This window comes from Nothobranchius furzeri, chromosome 17, assembly GCF_043380555.1.
Source record: "Nothobranchius furzeri strain GRZ-AD chromosome 17, NfurGRZ-RIMD1, whole genome shotgun sequence".
Lineage (NCBI taxonomy): Eukaryota > Metazoa > Chordata > Actinopteri > Cyprinodontiformes > Nothobranchiidae > Nothobranchius > Nothobranchius furzeri.
The window spans coordinates 37,325,672-37,342,332 of record NC_091757.1 but is presented as its reverse complement, the minus strand read 5'-3'; the positions used below and the strand labels follow the sequence as shown (position 1 = coordinate 37,342,332).

The window sequence follows — 16,661 nt, the reverse complement described above, 5'->3', positions numbered from 1 at the left end:
TGTCTCCTGCCCGAGACGAGTTGCTAGAGCAGGCGGCTGACTGTTCCCATTTCCCAGGGTAGCCGACGCGTGGACCGGCTCCCATGCGAGAATGTAGTCATGTTGGAGGCATCATTTGGAATCGTAGGATGTCCAAGGAAGATCCCGTTTTTCTCGGCACAGAAGGGCTTTACTACGATTGGCTATTTCATTTAGCAGCAAACCATCTTCCCATGCTAAGTGCGCAATATTCTCCTGCCATTGCCACCAACAGAAAGCTGTTTTGGGGAGTTTTGTAACAAAAATGTAAACTTAATGCTGTAATAATCAGAAGCGAGAAAGACGGGACAGTCCTTGGACATACTCCAATTCCAAATGACGCGACCGGGAGCCCTGGCCTTTCACATCAGCTCATGGCTCTTGGAGAATGAGCGGATGTGAAAGGCCAGGGCTCCCGGTCGCAGCGGTCTGGCACTGCTTGTAATTTAACAGTCCCAGTCCACATTAGACCTCTACACGCGACCAGCATTACTACAACCTCGCATGGGTCGGTCTTGCGAGCGGGCTACCTCGCGGTCCCTGGAGCCCTTCTTAGCTTCTTGGGTTAGCTAAGTTAGCTAGTAGCTACATTGGTTTAATTTGTTCCAGCCCTGTTCCAAATGTAACAGCCCTACCTCCACCTCTTTTCCCATTTTTGGATTGTGTGGGCGTGACACGGTGGGAACCTCCTATTTTTGGCTTCAACTTTCGCCCAGCAGAGCAATGGGTGGGCAATGTCCATGTTTTTAATATGTCGATAGTCATGGAAACAGGGAGGGGCTTAAGGTGTGATACATGTTTCCACCTCTAGATGGTGCCGTCTGAGAAAAAACTCCAGATTTCTGCTTTAATGACAGTCATATTTATTCTACGTGCCTGTTAGAGGAAAGGGGATACGTTATGCTCGCTGCACCTGAAATAAATAAACAAAACAAAACAAAAAAAAAAACTCACCTGTCGTTGGTCTGTCTGCAGTGGAGGAGGTGGTGGTCGAGCGCAGTCACGGTACATCATTCTCACTCTCTCACACTGAGCCTCCACCATTACAAGACGCTCTCCTACGAAAGATCAAAAGATAAAATCAGAAATGATTTGAAAAGAGCTCCTAAGTTCTGCCATCTCATGTAGTCGTATATTTTTACCAGGACTGCACTCCTGGGCAACCAGGTTAAGAACCTCAACAGCAGCTGGGCACTGCTGAATGAACTCCTCACAGAAGGAGCTATCCTGCAGGAGCTGTGCCATCACCAGACACGCCCTGGAAAAATAAAAGAAATGAAGCTACCATGAAAACGTTGGCAACTTTCTTGTGTTTAATTTAAAAAAATACATACAGGATGTATCACTGATAGCGATGTAGGAAAATATCAATACACTGATATATTGCAATATTTTGTGTTCCGATACAAAATTGACACGAGAATTTACATGTAAAAATGTGCTAAATGTCTTTTTTTGTAGAACAATGCAAACTCCGGCCAACAATGGCAGCAGTTTTCACCGCCTCCATTCTGATGGAACGAAATCTCGCGATAACACTGGATGTGTCAGCTTTCAAAGCTTATGTGTGGACTTATTTTGGAGTCAGGACAGACGACAGCAGTAAGAGTTTTGCAGTCTGTAAAGTCTGCACCACCAGGGTCAAGTACTCGGGTCGCCACAGTGGCATGGCATCAAATGCTAATTTAAAACAAAAAACAGGTCAATCCTGCTCAACGGACACTCGAAGAAGGTACATTTTCGAAACTACCAGCAACTTCAACTTGTGCAACCAAAATAACAGTCAGTACTTGGAGTTATTTGCAAAGACATGCACCCTCTGAGTGTTGTGGAGCACAAAGGGTTTCCTTTAATAAGATTAAAATGCTGTAGCCCTGTTTCACCGCTCCTTCTAGACAACACATCACAGACATCGCTCTGCAGAAGTTATAAAACAAAGTCAACGCGGCAGATTCTTGCCAACACACACCACTACTCACTAACCTAGTCCTGATTTCAGCCAGCAAGCGGACTGCAGCCATCACCGGACTGGAGCCATCTCCTGTAGCTGGTAGAGATGTGTGTATGGAGAGACTGCCCTCTTGTGGCAGGAGCATCGACTGCACTGCCTGGACCACCTTTTCTGTTATGGACAGCTTATAGATGGGAAGAGCCTGACGGAGAACGTAAAAACCAGGAAAGTGTTGTTCAGGGTGCCGTGTTGTACAACAGTAAGGCTCTGACTGCACTTCTTACCTCAGATCTCGGGGTGCAGAGGCGTGATATTGGCACGGTTAAAACATCTGAGGCTTTGCAAGCTCTCCTGTACTCACAGGAAGGAAACTTGACTACAGCGATGCCCTCCTGCTCATTTATGGACATAACTATGCCCACGCTGCCCAGCACGCCTTTACCTACCACCTGTACAACAGAGGAACCACAGTCAAAACGCTTGTGGTGGGAAAAGATCACTGCCGAGCATAGCAGCCTAGGATTTTTTGGGGTCTCCTTTTTCCGAACCTGGACTTCAGAACCAATCTTAATAGTTTCTTTGAAGCCTCCAAGTGCACAAAGCGCTGCAACAGCCTGTCTGCCGATAGCCTGCAATTTAGCCAGTTTCCTGCCACTGCTGCTGCCGTTCTCCAAAATGCTCTCAGCATACTTCCCTAGCTGAGGGATGAACATCAGTGCCCTGGAAAGCACCTGACACAAAGAAGAAGGAATATATATATATATTAAAAGGATCTAAAAAGCTCAAAGGTTCTATTATATAATTTGATGTGATTTAAGATCCTATAACGAGTATCTGCAGAAAGTCACAGACATAGATGATTAACATGGTGACTGGTGTGAGGCTAGAAGCAGAATGTTGCTTTACTTTTTCCACTGTGCTTGTCCAGATCTGAGCGGTGTTGGATTCTGGGGCCGTGAGCAGACTATGCAGCAAGGCAATAACCTCAGCAGCCATGCTGTTGGCAACATGGCCGCTGATAAACGGCCGCACTGGATCCGACCTATTTCAAAGGTTTAAAGAGAAGATATTACAACCAGAGTCCAGTTCATCGCCCGTCACGTGCTGCGATTGTTCCGTTTAACCCTAACCTGGCCAGTTCAGCGTTCCTGTCCCGGCAAACAGCCGTCTGAGCCGTTTTCTTCTTGTCACCCGTTGCGATGCCGCCTGCAGTCTCCTGAGCCAAAGCCTCCACAGGTGGACCGACGCTCACTATCAGACCGGACTGAGCCCACTTGTTAGCTTTCCTCAAGGCAGCAGATGCTTCTTCTGTGATCACCTCACAACTTCCACTCTGTGGAGCATTTATACGAAAATACACTAATGTAAGAGTGGCAAAAGGAGAAGAACAAGGTCAGTTTTAAAAATCACATAACAGCTCTTGCCTTTGTCATATCTCTGTCCATCTTCACTACCTTCTCCATGTTTGCTCCAGTGCCAAGTCGAAAGGGCCGCCCCTCAGAGCTGCTGCATTTTGGGGAAAACGGGAAAAAGCTCAAGCGGGAGAAACCAGAGTAATCTCACAAAATTCTCATAAAAATAATCTAATTTTTACCTGAGAAGTGGTTGCAAAACCTCATGAGATGACTGATCCTCCCTTTTGTGGATAAAAATGGACAGCTTGCCATCAACTGCTTCTACCTCCTCCCCCACATCCTCCGACTTCAGAGCTCCTTTGGAGCTGGCACGGGACAAACTGGTGTCTGGCTCTGAGGAGCTGGGGGAAAGAAGGGTCTGACACCCTGCCAAAAGAGAAATTAACAAAGGAAGTTAGTGTTTTTTCCCATTTAAACCTCCAATTTTAGAAATAAACCCATGTTTGTTTTGATCTTGGCAGGAGAAACAAACCTGGTACAACATAATCTGCCAGTTTGGCTAGCAGCAAGGCAGCAATACGCGAGGCTGGGTCGCTGGCATCCTGCTGCTCAGCATCTAGCGTGTTAATGGAGTAACTCCACGAAGGCAAAGCAACATTCCCACAATCCTCCACACTCATGAGAGGCAAGGCAGCTCGGCAGAGCTGCAGAATGATAAGTACTAGTTTTGGAGAGGGTCTCTGATCGAGCAGGAGAGACAAAAGCTTGGAAACACAAGCAGGCTGGCTCAGGATGGCTTTCCCTATGTGACTCCTGAGATAAAAACAAAAGGAGTTAAAAGAACAGAGCAAGAATGTAGAAATACGTATATTCACATCTGAGGTTTAACATTTGTTTAAACAGTACCTGGAGAGATCATTGAGGAGACTCAACACATCCTGTAATGCATCATTACCGGCCGCCTGATTCCCACAGCACTCTGTTGCTCTGGCCAGGTGATTGGTCAGCAGGCTGGAAACCTGCCTCGCCAAACCAGAGTGAACTGCATCTGTGGAGCCACCTTTAATAACCAAGAGGAGTCAGACTAAGTTATAATTACAGCACATCCACCTTTCTTTAAACCTGCATATTCCACTTTAGTTAGATTTATCAGAGTGAGACAAAAATATTTTCACACCTTCCACTTTCTCCCACTCGATGCAGCGGTTAGCCAGCACCTGAAAAGCAGCCCAAGCCATTGTAGCCACCTTCTGCTTTTTGGTTTGCTTCTCACTTGAGCTGCAGTCCCTCTGACCACTTAAGCTGCACAGCCTATCCATCAGCTGGACAAGGCCACTCCGAACAAGGCACTGCTCCTCGCTCCTATGAGGACAAAATTAGGCTGTTAGGAGAAATGCGACAGGGAAAATGTGCTAGGCTGGATTCACGTGCCTGGTGTAGGGGATTGTGCAAAGCAGGCCAATGCTGTTGGCACAAGCGATTGGGTAGCGAGCACATAGTGACACGACAGAGGTCATGGTCTCTCCAAAGGCTTCCTGCACCTGCTCCACCATCCCACCACAGGTCAGCTCCTCAATCCTGCACAGACAGAGAAACAGACGATAAGATATTAAATAAGATCATTTAATATAAGATTAAAAACTGCACTACTAGATCTTACCTTGGACCACCCTGCAGCACCATAGTGACAGGCCCAACCAGGTGAGTTACTCCGCCCACTCTAACAGCAGCAGTTAGTAGTTCCCTCATGTGAATGAGGGCCTGTTTCCGCGTGCTGCCGCGTCTCCAACGCGTCTGTGCGGCTGACAGGAAGCTGCTGCTGGACACCTACATCAGTGCAACAGATCTACATCTACCCAAAACTTTACAACATATAATTGAACACAAAATAAAGCCTTAAAAGGTCTGGTGTTCTTTTTATGGATTTGCAGTATCACCAGATCTTCTGTGATCTGTTAGCACCCAGTGTGTTTGGCTCATAGACAACTTACAGCCTGATCAGGTGTAGTCCCGATAAAGGCAAAGAGCTGTCCCAGCAGCACGCTGTATGTCGGCTTGTCTCGGCTGTCCTCTACAGCCAGAGACTGCAGCAGGGTAAACGAGCTGCTGCGGTGACTGGACGGGTGGTGTCGCCTTCTGAAAGTCAATAAGACATCAAGTAAAGAAACGAGCATCTAGTCACCAGCTACTGCTAGGATTTCTTTTAACCATTTAGCAAATACCTTTGGGGAGCGTGTGCAAACTCTAGATCTTGGTTAGCGATCATCTCCAAGTCAGAAGGTGCGGACATGCTGCGCAAAAAGACCGGCTGCTTGACCAAGGGGATCGTTGTTTTGGCTTCTGACACGGACTTGGAGGCTGACCAATAAAAATATATTTGTTTGTAAATTTACATATAAAGGTGCAATAGATAGAAATAAAAATTGATGTGGTGTACCTGGACCAGGTGTGCCAGCCGGTGTCGAGGTTAGGCTTCTACAGTGTGGAGCGATGGTGACGTGTAGAAGGAGCTCCGAGCGGTTCATCAGACTTTTGACCAGAGTTTTGGTTTTAGCCAGTGGGACGTTGCTTCTGCTGAAGGTGGAGTTCACCTCCTGAAAGAACTTCTCCCTGTTGGTGCAAACGCTTTATATTAGAGCTCAGACTCAACCTGCGGTCCATTCCTACAAGATACTCTTCCCATTACTTGCCTCAATGCAAGGACGACGTTTTCCACGTCACTAAAATCTAAAGGGACTTCCTTCAGTGAGCAGAGTAATTCCAGTTCCTTCAGTTTGTTCTGGTACCCGAAAAGAAAGAAAAAGAAAAGTCAGTGACAATAAAACTAATTGTGTTGTGTGAGCTTTATTTTTAGAACAAATATAAAGTATTTAGATCAGGGTACCTCAAAAAAGTGATAGTCATGAAAAAAGGGAGTGTTGTTCTCCAGTTTTCCTTGCTGGGCCTCCTCTACCTCATTCTGCCACTTCTGTTCCAATTCTGCTACACTCTGAATGCAACAAAAAGGACGTCATTCATTTAGTAAATGTGTTCTTCATGTCTGTTCAGCTAAAATCAAGTCAGCTGATCAACTGTAACCTTATTGTGGCAAGGTGGAGAAACGAGGGCCCGGGCGGGATTCAATCCCCAGACTCCCGGGTGAGAGTCATGCGCGCTAACCAGTCAGCCAAAGGGGCATCCCCTAGGCCAAGTAGCCAGGGCGCATGATCAATCGGGACACTGTGACAGGATGCTCACACTGTCACATTATTTTGCACAATGCATAACAAAGAACTTTCTTAAAGACCAAGTTCACTTGTTTTTTCTTCAACCCATTTGTAGTGATAAATGAATACCTTGTGAGTCGACCTCTGTCGGGAAAAAAGCTCTGGCTCTCTTGTTTCAGGAGGTAGAAGTGAGCAGCAGACGGCAGGTTTTGGAGTCTTATTTCCTGATATATGAACATCTTGCCGTTGATTGGCTAACAGCAACACGACTCTACCATTGATTCTGTTCGTTCTGCAATGTTGATGTTTTATCTCCACAAATAACACAAGCCTGATGGAGTTCCGCCATGTGGTGGAGTTGCTAATGCTAACAGTTAGCTTCTACTAGCTGTTTCCTGGACGCTAAACCAACAGCAGCCTTCCCCATCGTGAGTCAAGATGGGTGAGTCTATGAATGCTAATTTTCAGTGTGATGTAGATATGACTGGCTTTTCTAATCCTGGTGTTTCCCTAGCCATTTTTACAAAACAATGCCGTCAATTTGCTGCAATGCCGTGGTGGCATCAGGGTGTTTTAGGTTGTTTACAAGACACACTGCTGCGGTAATATTACGCCGATTTGCCGGCATGGTGTGTCATCGAAAATATACTAAAATCCTTTACTAATGCAGGAAATAGGGGTAAAAGACTATTTTCATGTTCAGCCTGCAGGTTAAACTCAGAATGGCTGATCTTGTTTCAAAAACAAGTGAAAACGGTTCCTCAGTGAACTTGGCCTTGAAACAGTAACATTTGAAACCTGAAACTACTTAAATCCGTCTATAATTAGTGGTAATCAATTTCCCTGCCTGAGCCCACCTGCAGCTGGCGCTCCATTGCATTGATCTTCTTAAAGGTCTCAGCCATGATCTTACAGACCAGGTCGTACTCCTCTGCATGATCTTCACGATATTGATAGTTGACGAGGGACTGAAGAGCATCCACCAGGCTGAGGTGCTTGATGACACAGGATACTATAACCTCTTCCAGTACATCTGGCCGGATCACTTCCCTTATAGAAAACATGAAACAGAAAATCTTGTTCGGGGGAATTCTCCTGACTAAAGGCATGCATCCATGAACCAAATGGATGTGAAATATCGTAGGCATCATCTTTATTCACAAGACAAACTCCTTACTTGATGCTGGGGCGGAACTGTGGGCGAGCTCTTCCAGACACTTCTCTCAGCTTACTCATGATCCCAGGTGGAAGACGAATCCGAGGCAAATCAAAGTAGGTCCCGGGCATGAGGCCCGGAGGAGGAATAAGGACATCAGAGGGATAGATAAACTCCCGGTCTTCCTCAATCGTGAGTGGCAGTGGTGAGGGGCTCGGTGTGAGAGCGGGAGAAATAGCACCATTTGCTTCTACCTGCCACTGACACCTAGAAATAGAAGAAAATTACTTTTTACCAAATGCTTCAACCATCAAAATGACTGGTGGACTTTTGCATTTAGTGGTATTCTTATTTAGCTGTGTCACCTTTGCAGCAGCTTTGAGCAGAGTAAATCATGGCAGGCGTCCTCCTCTCTTGTTACCTCTGGCCCATTATACAAAATGCGGAGCATTGAGCAGGCCAGCACTGACAGACCCAGTGCAAGGTCAGCGAGAAATGGAAGCCCTCCAGAGACGTCCTCGGAGGACTCCTGACAGCAAAAACAAACGGTGTGTTCAGGAGGACTAATCAGCTATAAACACAGACGTCAGAGGAAAGCAACAGCGTCCACTTTTCACCTGAGCTCTGACAGTGCAGGAAAACCCCCACATGGCTTTATCAGGAGTGTTGTGCTCACGCCCGCTTCTCATCTCAAAAGAAAACGTGACAGTGTCTCCTTCAACCTGCAAAATGAAAAAGAAACATACAATTCATAAAAGAAAAACAGATTTCATCCTTTACATTTTTACTAAATGATTTCTGTTACCTTAACAAGGTCTTTAGGCCATCCTGTTCCTAAAACGCTGCGACTGCCATAACCCAGAGTGTTTCCTCCATACTCGGCCACTTTACGACTATTGGTGTTGGGACCAGCGTAGATGACCAACTGCGAAACCAAAAAGCACCAGCATTTTTATTTTTATTATTATTACTTTTGCCCTGAAAATGAGTCAACTGTTCTAGAATCTGTTCTCTTTTTTAGAATGCAAAATGAGAAAACCTCGTGCAGTACGTTTGAATGTCAATATCTCTTCTCTTGAAAAAAAAAACAACAAAAAAAGCACAGAAGCTGTCCTGAGAGGCTGAACATGGAGGAAGTTTGCACCTTATCATAGTCATACTGTGAGGAGCAGCGAGGATCAAAGCGAAGGTAAAGGCAGCGGGCTCCTGGGATGTGCACCGTCTCCTTAAACTTGTAATTATCCCTCACAGGGTGCATCGTCTCCACCGTTTTCCCAGCAGCCCACGGAGCAGGGATCTTCAGTCCTGTCAGGAAGCCTGGCTCCTCACGCTCATCCAGGATTCTTATTTCAATCATAAGTAAACAGATTTTAAACAATCTGCGTATGAGAATTCAGTTTTAATATGCTCTCTTCAAGAACTTTGGAAAACTCACTTGTCATCAGCTGCACATGCTTTAGATACCTGCCCCAGAGAGCTGCTTGCAGGTGGGGGCTCTTCAGTGAAGAGGGGACACTGGGTCTTAAGTAACAAGGCAGTCTGAAAATCAGGAAGTGAAAATAAATACCGTCATCATCTCGTCCGTGTCATTTATTGGATGGAGTGTCTTTTGGAGAAGTAAAACTCTAACCTGGCTGGTGTAGAGCACCAGCTGCACCAGCTGAGGCATGAGGGCATCAGCAAGCATCAGGGTTTGTAAGGTGGGGTGCATCAGTGAGGTGAGTAGCACAGGCAGCAGATGACCAAGCATTGTTGCTTTGGTAACCTGCTCCAAGCCCTTCAACCTGGACAAAAACACAAGAGAAAGAAAAAAAAAGAATATGAGAATAAGAGAAAAACTCCCATATCCCTCCCATGATTCATGTTTCTTGCACGATTGGTTAAAATAAACCCTTAAACATATTTTCTAGAACTGAGAAAAAAGGTCTTTTGCCAGAAACTGTGATAATAAGATTAAAATATAGCTTTATTTAAAAAAAAAAAAGCACCTAGTCTCTCTGTCTGTGATGTCACTGTTGATCAGAGCCGTCGTCACCTGCTGCAGGGTCTCCAGGACTTCATCACACCCCACCAGGATTTTGGTTGCTAGTGACAAGATGCTGTTCTGCAGCTCCTGAGGACAACACATGATAGGCCCACACTTTCATACCAACACAGAATTTATTATTTCATACTTTAACATACCTGCAAGCTCGGAGGCTGTGAAAACGGTGACAACTACAATGACAACCACAACCACATCCATTTACTGGGGTTTGTTTTAAACGAGTAAGGCTGTAGCACACTGGTGACCATTTCTCACCAGAAATAGTATTTATGTTACTAATATTACTAGCGGTGTTTACTCAACTCCAAAACAACAACAAAATAAATAAATAAATAATACACGACCTGCCGTGGGAAAAATCTATAAAGGTAAATCTGCTAAAGTCCTTGACAGGAAACTGTTTAGTGGTGAGTTTGTTCTATTTGACGAACTTTAAGCTCAAAACCACTGCTAGAAGTTATAGCGACAGCACGCATACTCGCTGCGAGACGAGTGCCGCTCTGCCTCATCTTCTGCAGCGTGCTGTCTCTGACTGTGATTGGTCAAATGATGACATGTGACTAACACACTAGAACTGTGAACAAGAGGAGTCCCCTCTCCTTTCTCTGATTGATTTCCATAAGAGCGACTGAAACCCAACAGAAGACCCCCCCCCCCCCCCTCAAAACAAAAACTCTTCAGATTTACACGATTCACAAGAACGCCACATTTGGCTTCAAAAACGTCAATTTTCGCCAAAAAGTGACAAGTTTGCAGGTATGCTTTAAGGTGAAGATAATCCAATAATTAATCAGAACTGGAAGCAACACCATAATGACCCTCCATAGGCTGTTCTGATCATGAAACACATCAAACCTGATCATTTGCATAAATATGAATCCACTTCTTTAACCCACAGCTTTGTTCTCACTCGCACAAACACAGACTGCACAGAGGTAGGGGTAGATAAAGGGGATGTTTACCTGTACCTTTATTGTTTCCCCCTGTAGGGAGCAGTCACTGTCGTCGCCATCGTCCGGGCGAATCAGGATGGTGTTGCTGAGGAGGTGGTTTTGAACAGCCATGAGGTAGCGCAGGCTAGGTGAGACCACCTTAAAGAGAGAAAACAAATATTAAAAAAAAATAATGAGCGTGAATGATCGTTTCTGAGCTGCCAGAATGATTTTCATACTGGGACAGTGGAGAGCAGCTTCTGGAAGTCATCTCTGGCAACAGTTTGACATTTGGTGATGAGGAGACAGGATTCTCGGACAACAGTCTTCAGGACAAAGTGTAGCAGCTCATCATTCAGTCTGTAAAAAAAAAAGAAGAGTCATTTTCTCTGTGAAACTGTTGTTTTATCTCAAAAAGGTTTTAGTCGACAAAGATTTTTCTTTTGAATTTTACAAAACATTAAACAAAGTATTATCATTCTTTAACAAATGTAATTATAGGTCAGACATGTACTCTCAGCTATTGGAGTGAGTTTCATATCAACATCATTTATTTTACGGCTTTGGGACAAAATCTTAGCTGTCCCAAATGTTGTTAAACAAAAATCCCCAGACTGGTATCTTTTATTTTTTACTTTATTGATAATCACAATAGTGTATATAATTTATTGATGCAAATTTGTGCATCATTCTGTAGATTTCCACTAAAGAAATTAATGATTTTTTTCCTTAACAGAACGGACTCTTAGGGAGCATAAAGAGTATTCTACACAATATTTATACAGAAATGTGTTTGTTTAATTCAATATTTGAGTTATCAGACCTCCATCTCAGTGTCAGTAATGGTTTTCCATAGAACTGCAGTGTTTTGAGTTTTCACGAGCCCACAGAATTAATATAAATAACCCAGTTCTGCTCTTGAGCATCAACAGTGATGCTCATGCACTTTTAGATGGGCTTAACTGTGATGCTGATGGGTTAAAAAGCAGGAATGTGACTCGTTATTAGGAACCAGGGAGCAGAGACAATAATCCTGACACACTGGCTTTAAAACCTTAAACCTTTTCAGATAAAACCTGTTAAAAAACATAATTTTTTCATTTATCTGCCCAAAAGCATGACTTTTTCAGGAAGCACAAGGATAAAAAAATGTGTTAATATTACAGATGTGTTTAAAAGTAACAACGTTGTCGCTCGTAGTAGTGTCAATGAGCGAATTTGCGCTGCGCATTCCCACGGCTGAGCAGAGCTGAGTGAAGTTGGCTTCCAACCCACATCAGAAATCCACGCAAATAGAGTGGTTGGTGCTTTCTGATGTGGGTGGGGAGCTAGCTTCACTCAGCCGCTGAGGATGGTCTGTGAGCAGAGGACACACAGACAGCAGCGCTGTTACTTTTAACTTGCGAGAGACGGGCAGAAATGTGCATCCTGAGCATAGTTTTCATCTAGTCTCAGCTCGTTAACGAAAACCGCCGTTCGTCTCATCATGTTTTAGTCACCAAAGAGCTATTTTTAGCTCGTCAGCTTTGTTATGAAAAAAAAAGAAAACAACAATGCTGTGAAAGAAGATTCATCCCATCAATTTTTTATGGCAAAAATTATTAAGAGAGACTGAAAAGCCTAACTTTGATCTTTCCTGTATTTACTCTCAGGCATGTGGGGAACAAAAAGGCCCAAAGGAGATGTAAGAGAATAATATTAGCACTTGGAGAAAAGCTGTTGCAGAACTTATCAGTACAATGTGATAACAAAGGGACCGGAGGAGCTATTTAAGCTAGAAAACAGTTTAATCAGAGTAGGAACAGGAAGGATGCTGATAAAACCACATCGCAGAATGTGGTGAAGTTATCTAATCTTGTTTCCCATGACAATTTAAACAATAACAAATGTATAAAAAGCCAAGAGGTATCCTTTGGAGGGAAGCTGGTGGCCCCGTTACCTGTAGTGATCATCTTCTTCATTCCCAAATCGATTCTTCTGTAGTTGTTCTGCTAAGTTAGTAAGGATGACATCCCGGAGTTGGGACAGGCCACCACTTCTTTCCCCTGAGAATTTCAAATAGAACAAAACACATAAGATAAAGCAGCAACATAACAGGCCCTTGCTTGTTTAGTTAAAAGAAGGTGATCACCTTCAGTTAGAACCAGTTTCAGCAGTTTGTTGAGTTCTGCCTCCCCGTGATATAAGGTGTGCAGGCCAGAGCTACAGAGACAGGAAACAGTAGAGGTCCATGAGAAAACAGTTACTGTAACATAATAAAAACTAGAACATCAAACATACCTGATGGCCAGGCACACTTCCCTCTGAATCTCTGTTTCGATCTGATCTGATGGAGCCATGAGCAGCTGCCACAGGAGTAAACTGGAACGGCGGATGCTCTCTCTGTCCTGCTCTGACTGAGGAGTGAAAAACCTGAACACCACCTGGAGAAGGCAGACAAATAAAGAACTTTAACCCTCCCACTGTCTTTATGGGTGACCCTGTGAGGAAAGTTGACCATTGAGCAGGATTGATGGTTTATCCCTTGAGGTCCACGTGACAGGGGTGAGGTGGTGCTCACTCCTCACCCCTGTCACATGGACCCAAGGGATAAACCATCAACCCTGCTCAATGGTCACCTTTCCTCGCAGGGTCACACCCATTAGGACAGTGGGAGGGTTATGAACAGTTTGAGCCGTTTTCAGCACATCTTAATGCACATCTGCTGGCGCTGACCTGGAACACCACCAGGATGCAGCGGATGATGCAGGTATCCCCATTCACCATGGCCTTTTCCATGATGTCACAGATGCTGCTGAAGTGGCGGGCCTCGATGGGATGCTGTTTGCCCAGCAGCGCTTCTAGGGGCAAGCTATTGCTGCTGGCTGCCAGCAGGTTGAGCTGGTGGATGCACATTGCACCTACATGATGAAGCAGCTGGTTGATCACCTCCCCAGTGGCCACCGTTTCCTCTGAAAACAGAAAGGCAGATTTGTAGATGACTGAAGGGAATAAAGCAACAGCCTTGTGGTTTTGGTGCAGACCGAGTCTACCTTTGGGCTCCTTGATGACGTGGCTAACCCCGAGCCTATGGCACACATGATGAAAGGCCTGGTTTCCAGGATTACACCACTGGTCTATGTAATCACTGGAGCAGGTCCAGATCAAGTTGTTCAGTGCGTCATAACACGCTCCTATAAAGTCAAAACCGACACAACATAATGAAATGACATGAGCTACACTCTAGTTTTGTGACATTATAAAGCATTAAAACACATAAACTTGACTCACCTAGTCCTGCTACCTGAGCCCCCCTGCCAAGAGAACTGCCAGGAGCATCGATGAGGTCAGCACGGCTGCTGAACTGACCGTCGGCCAAGTTAAAGACCAGGCTGGAAGCTAAAACTGAACAAAAACGACTCCGGCTTAGAACAAACAGCATGGATTACATTAATGACTGAGAGTCTGTGTTAGCTTACTTTTAAGTGAGGACAGGCTGCTGGTACCTCCAAACAGGGAGCGTGTGGCAGAGCTCCCAGAAACACCGGGAGGTGAGACCAGCATCACCAGATAAGTTCCACATACGTACATCGGGGTCTTTCTGAGGGTCTTCAGAGGAAGTCCACAGCTAGTGTTGACAGCTGTGGAAAAGTGGTCAAAATCAACCGAACATAACATTATTTTCGATATAATTATGTCTTTTCTGGAGCATTAGTAGTGTTTTCAGCTTTACCCGACTGTTCCTCTTTTACAGTGTTGGTGATGGCAGAGCCCGTGAGAGCGGCTAACGTGGCAGAGTGGGAGGCTCGGAAGCGTGACATTCGACTCAAGAGAAGCTCATTCAAGCATTTGGAAGACTCGCCCTCTTTGCGAGCGAGAATAACCCGTTCCTGCAAGATGTCGGCAACGCACAGCCCCATCTGAGTCTGTGCCAGGGAGAGAGGAACGGAAAGGTAGAGAGTCAATAAATAAACGCATGAACAGAACAAACACATGTTAGATTTGTGGGAAGGTGTGTGTCAAAACTCACCGACAGGAGAAAAACATCCATGAAGACAGAGTGGCCTTTCTGTGTCTTCTCATTGAGACTGGCTGGGGACCAGACCCAGTATAGATAGGTTCCATCTGAGCAGAGGTGCAGCGTGGTCATGCTGCTGCCCACAGGGAAGTGATGAGCTGGCATGGGCACAATCTGGCACACCTAACGCGTGGAGCAATGAGTGTCGGATTAAGCAGCACCTGTTTGTTTTCACTAAAACCCTGAGACGATCAAACTTTACACCCGGAACACACCAGCTGTGAAGCGCCGTGAAGTGGACCGCTCATGAAACTCGTGCGCTGTCCGCTCCTCCTCTGTTGACATCAGGCGAGAATTTCCGACAAGCGCTTCTGCTCACGCCTACTGTTTTTCCAAAGCCCCCCACCCCACCCCTGTGCCCTTGCTGTGTGCGTGTGTGTAACCAGTTTGCCCCGCTTGTTGATATCGGAAACTGCGCTGATCCTGCTGCTGTGTATTTGTTTGTATTCACATTTGTTAAATCCATCTTTTGCTGTAAAAACTGCATTTAAAATGATGGAAACGCCATGTTTCTCCACAGGAGTGTGTGTGTTTGTTCATTTTCATCTCTCTACTCTGTTTAGATACACAAAAATTATCACTTTATCAATCGCTGTGTTATATTTAGAATTTTTTCTTTTATTTTATTCAATTTACCAGCCTGCCTCTTCTGCTTTGGTTTGACTTCCTGCCAGAATTGACGCGGCTCACTCACGGCTCACGAAAAAATAGAGCTCACACCGAAACAAATGCTGCACAGAGCAAATCGTCGTGGAGCTTCGCAGCTGATGTGACCAAGAGCGTAGGTTAACAAGGGCGCCAATTAGAATCGCTCGTCGTTCCACGGCACTTTGTTGTGCTTCCGTGTCAGGTGTGATCCGGGCGTTATGCATCCAGACGTAAAAATGTCTCTAGTGGAAAGGTTGAACCACTTCACATGATCAGCAGACTGCAAGTGGACAGTACCTGGAGAGTGAAGGGGTCAATGACCTGGCACAGCTGATGAGGCTTGGCATCAAAGGAAGAAGCACGGTGGAGGAGGCGACCGCTGCTGAAAACTACCCAGCCAGGCTCCAGCTCCTCATTTCGACAATACACAAAACCCCTGAACAAACAGAAAACACACACTTAACTAGGCTGTGACTAGATTCAGTCACGTTTCAGAATAAAGCCGTCAACAAAAATGTCAAAAGTGAGTTTTAATTAACACATTTCTAGTTTTTATATCAAATTTTTCTTGTGCTGTTCTGCTAAGTAACATTTAAATAAACAGAAGGGGATTTTAATGGCTCTGCTGTTTTAAAAGGCTGGCAAATTTAAAAACTGGAACAGAAATACTTAATTGCTTCGACTAAGAACAACAGTCTGTCCTGTGAAGATAAGGTTATATGGCAGGGTTCTGTCTCTGTTTCTCTCTCTCTGTCACACACACACACACACACACACGCACACACGCACGCACGCACACACACACACACACACACACACACACACACACACACACACACACACACACACACACACACACACACACACACACACACAGCTCATCTCATCCTCTTCTGCCACAAATGAGGTTTTTCTGTGATTACCAATATATATTTAATTTAAGTGCATTTTTCTTCCAGTGGCAAGAGATGTTTATTCAGTCTCTTCAAGTGTGAGTTCCTCAAAAACTTTAGGATTAATAAAGGAGCGTCCATCCTCCAGCTCCAATCAGCCTTTCTACTGTTGCACAAATAACCCTGGCTCTGATGTCTTCACATGGCTTCACTTTAAAACCATCTTTCTAATGATTCTGATTAAGCTTAATATTTCAGACACAGTGGTGCAACAATATAAAAAGTGTTGCCGTGTTTTTTTCTTGCACGCTATTAAAACTCAAGCATCATGTCAGTGAGCTAGCTGTGAAGCTGAATCCTGTTCTTTGCAACAACAGCAGAGCAGTTTGCTGTTGTTC

At 44.9% G+C, this 16,661-nt stretch overlaps 1 protein-coding gene across 3 annotated transcripts in view; it reads right to left on the bottom strand.

Annotated features, from left to right (window-relative positions):
* LOC107393707 (probable E3 ubiquitin-protein ligase HECTD4) overlaps positions 1–16,661 on the bottom strand; it is a 48,172-nt gene that overhangs the window by 25,822 nt on the left and 5,689 nt on the right. The window contains exons 6-45 of one of the 3 annotated variants that reach the window (XM_054731379.2): positions 15,668–15,806; positions 14,675–14,845; positions 14,378–14,570; positions 14,124–14,285; positions 13,936–14,049; positions 13,698–13,838; positions 13,381–13,616; positions 12,946–13,088; positions 12,797–12,867; positions 12,605–12,710; positions 10,905–11,025; positions 10,696–10,824; positions 9,675–9,799; positions 9,317–9,470; positions 9,122–9,225; positions 8,831–9,029; positions 8,492–8,611; positions 8,304–8,408; positions 8,052–8,215; positions 7,708–7,953; positions 7,388–7,580; positions 6,209–6,313; positions 6,011–6,103; positions 5,762–5,930; positions 5,547–5,682; positions 5,316–5,460; positions 4,985–5,151; positions 4,756–4,902; positions 4,502–4,686; positions 4,231–4,384; positions 3,857–4,137; positions 3,564–3,750; positions 3,394–3,475; positions 3,100–3,302; positions 2,876–3,011; positions 2,518–2,700; positions 2,254–2,418; positions 2,002–2,171; positions 1,161–1,276; positions 973–1,076 (exon numbers count right to left, since the gene is read on the bottom strand). In XM_054731379.2, coding sequence (XP_054587354.2) covers positions 973–1,076; positions 1,161–1,276; positions 2,002–2,171; positions 2,254–2,418; positions 2,518–2,700; positions 2,876–3,011; positions 3,100–3,302; positions 3,394–3,475; positions 3,564–3,750; positions 3,857–4,137; positions 4,231–4,384; positions 4,502–4,686; positions 4,756–4,902; positions 4,985–5,151; positions 5,316–5,460; positions 5,547–5,682; positions 5,762–5,930; positions 6,011–6,103; positions 6,209–6,313; positions 7,388–7,580; positions 7,708–7,953; positions 8,052–8,215; positions 8,304–8,408; positions 8,492–8,611; positions 8,831–9,029; positions 9,122–9,225; positions 9,317–9,470; positions 9,675–9,799; positions 10,696–10,824; positions 10,905–11,025; positions 12,605–12,710; positions 12,797–12,867; positions 12,946–13,088; positions 13,381–13,616; positions 13,698–13,838; positions 13,936–14,049; positions 14,124–14,285; positions 14,378–14,570; positions 14,675–14,845; positions 15,668–15,806 — 6,064 coding nt within the window. Of the gene's footprint in view, positions 1–972; positions 1,077–1,160; positions 1,277–2,001; positions 2,172–2,253; positions 2,419–2,517; positions 2,701–2,875; positions 3,012–3,099; positions 3,303–3,393; positions 3,476–3,563; positions 3,751–3,856; positions 4,138–4,230; positions 4,385–4,501; positions 4,687–4,755; positions 4,903–4,984; positions 5,152–5,315; positions 5,461–5,546; positions 5,683–5,761; positions 5,935–6,010; positions 6,104–6,208; positions 6,314–7,387; positions 7,581–7,707; positions 7,954–8,051; positions 8,216–8,303; positions 8,409–8,491; positions 8,612–8,830; positions 9,030–9,121; positions 9,226–9,316; positions 9,471–9,674; positions 9,800–10,695; positions 10,825–10,904; positions 11,026–12,604; positions 12,711–12,796; positions 12,868–12,945; positions 13,089–13,380; positions 13,617–13,697; positions 13,839–13,935; positions 14,050–14,123; positions 14,286–14,377; positions 14,571–14,674; positions 14,846–15,667; positions 15,807–16,661 lie in introns of all 3 variants that reach the window. The other 2 variants (XM_070546456.1, XM_054731380.2) reach the window with 2 other exon arrangements.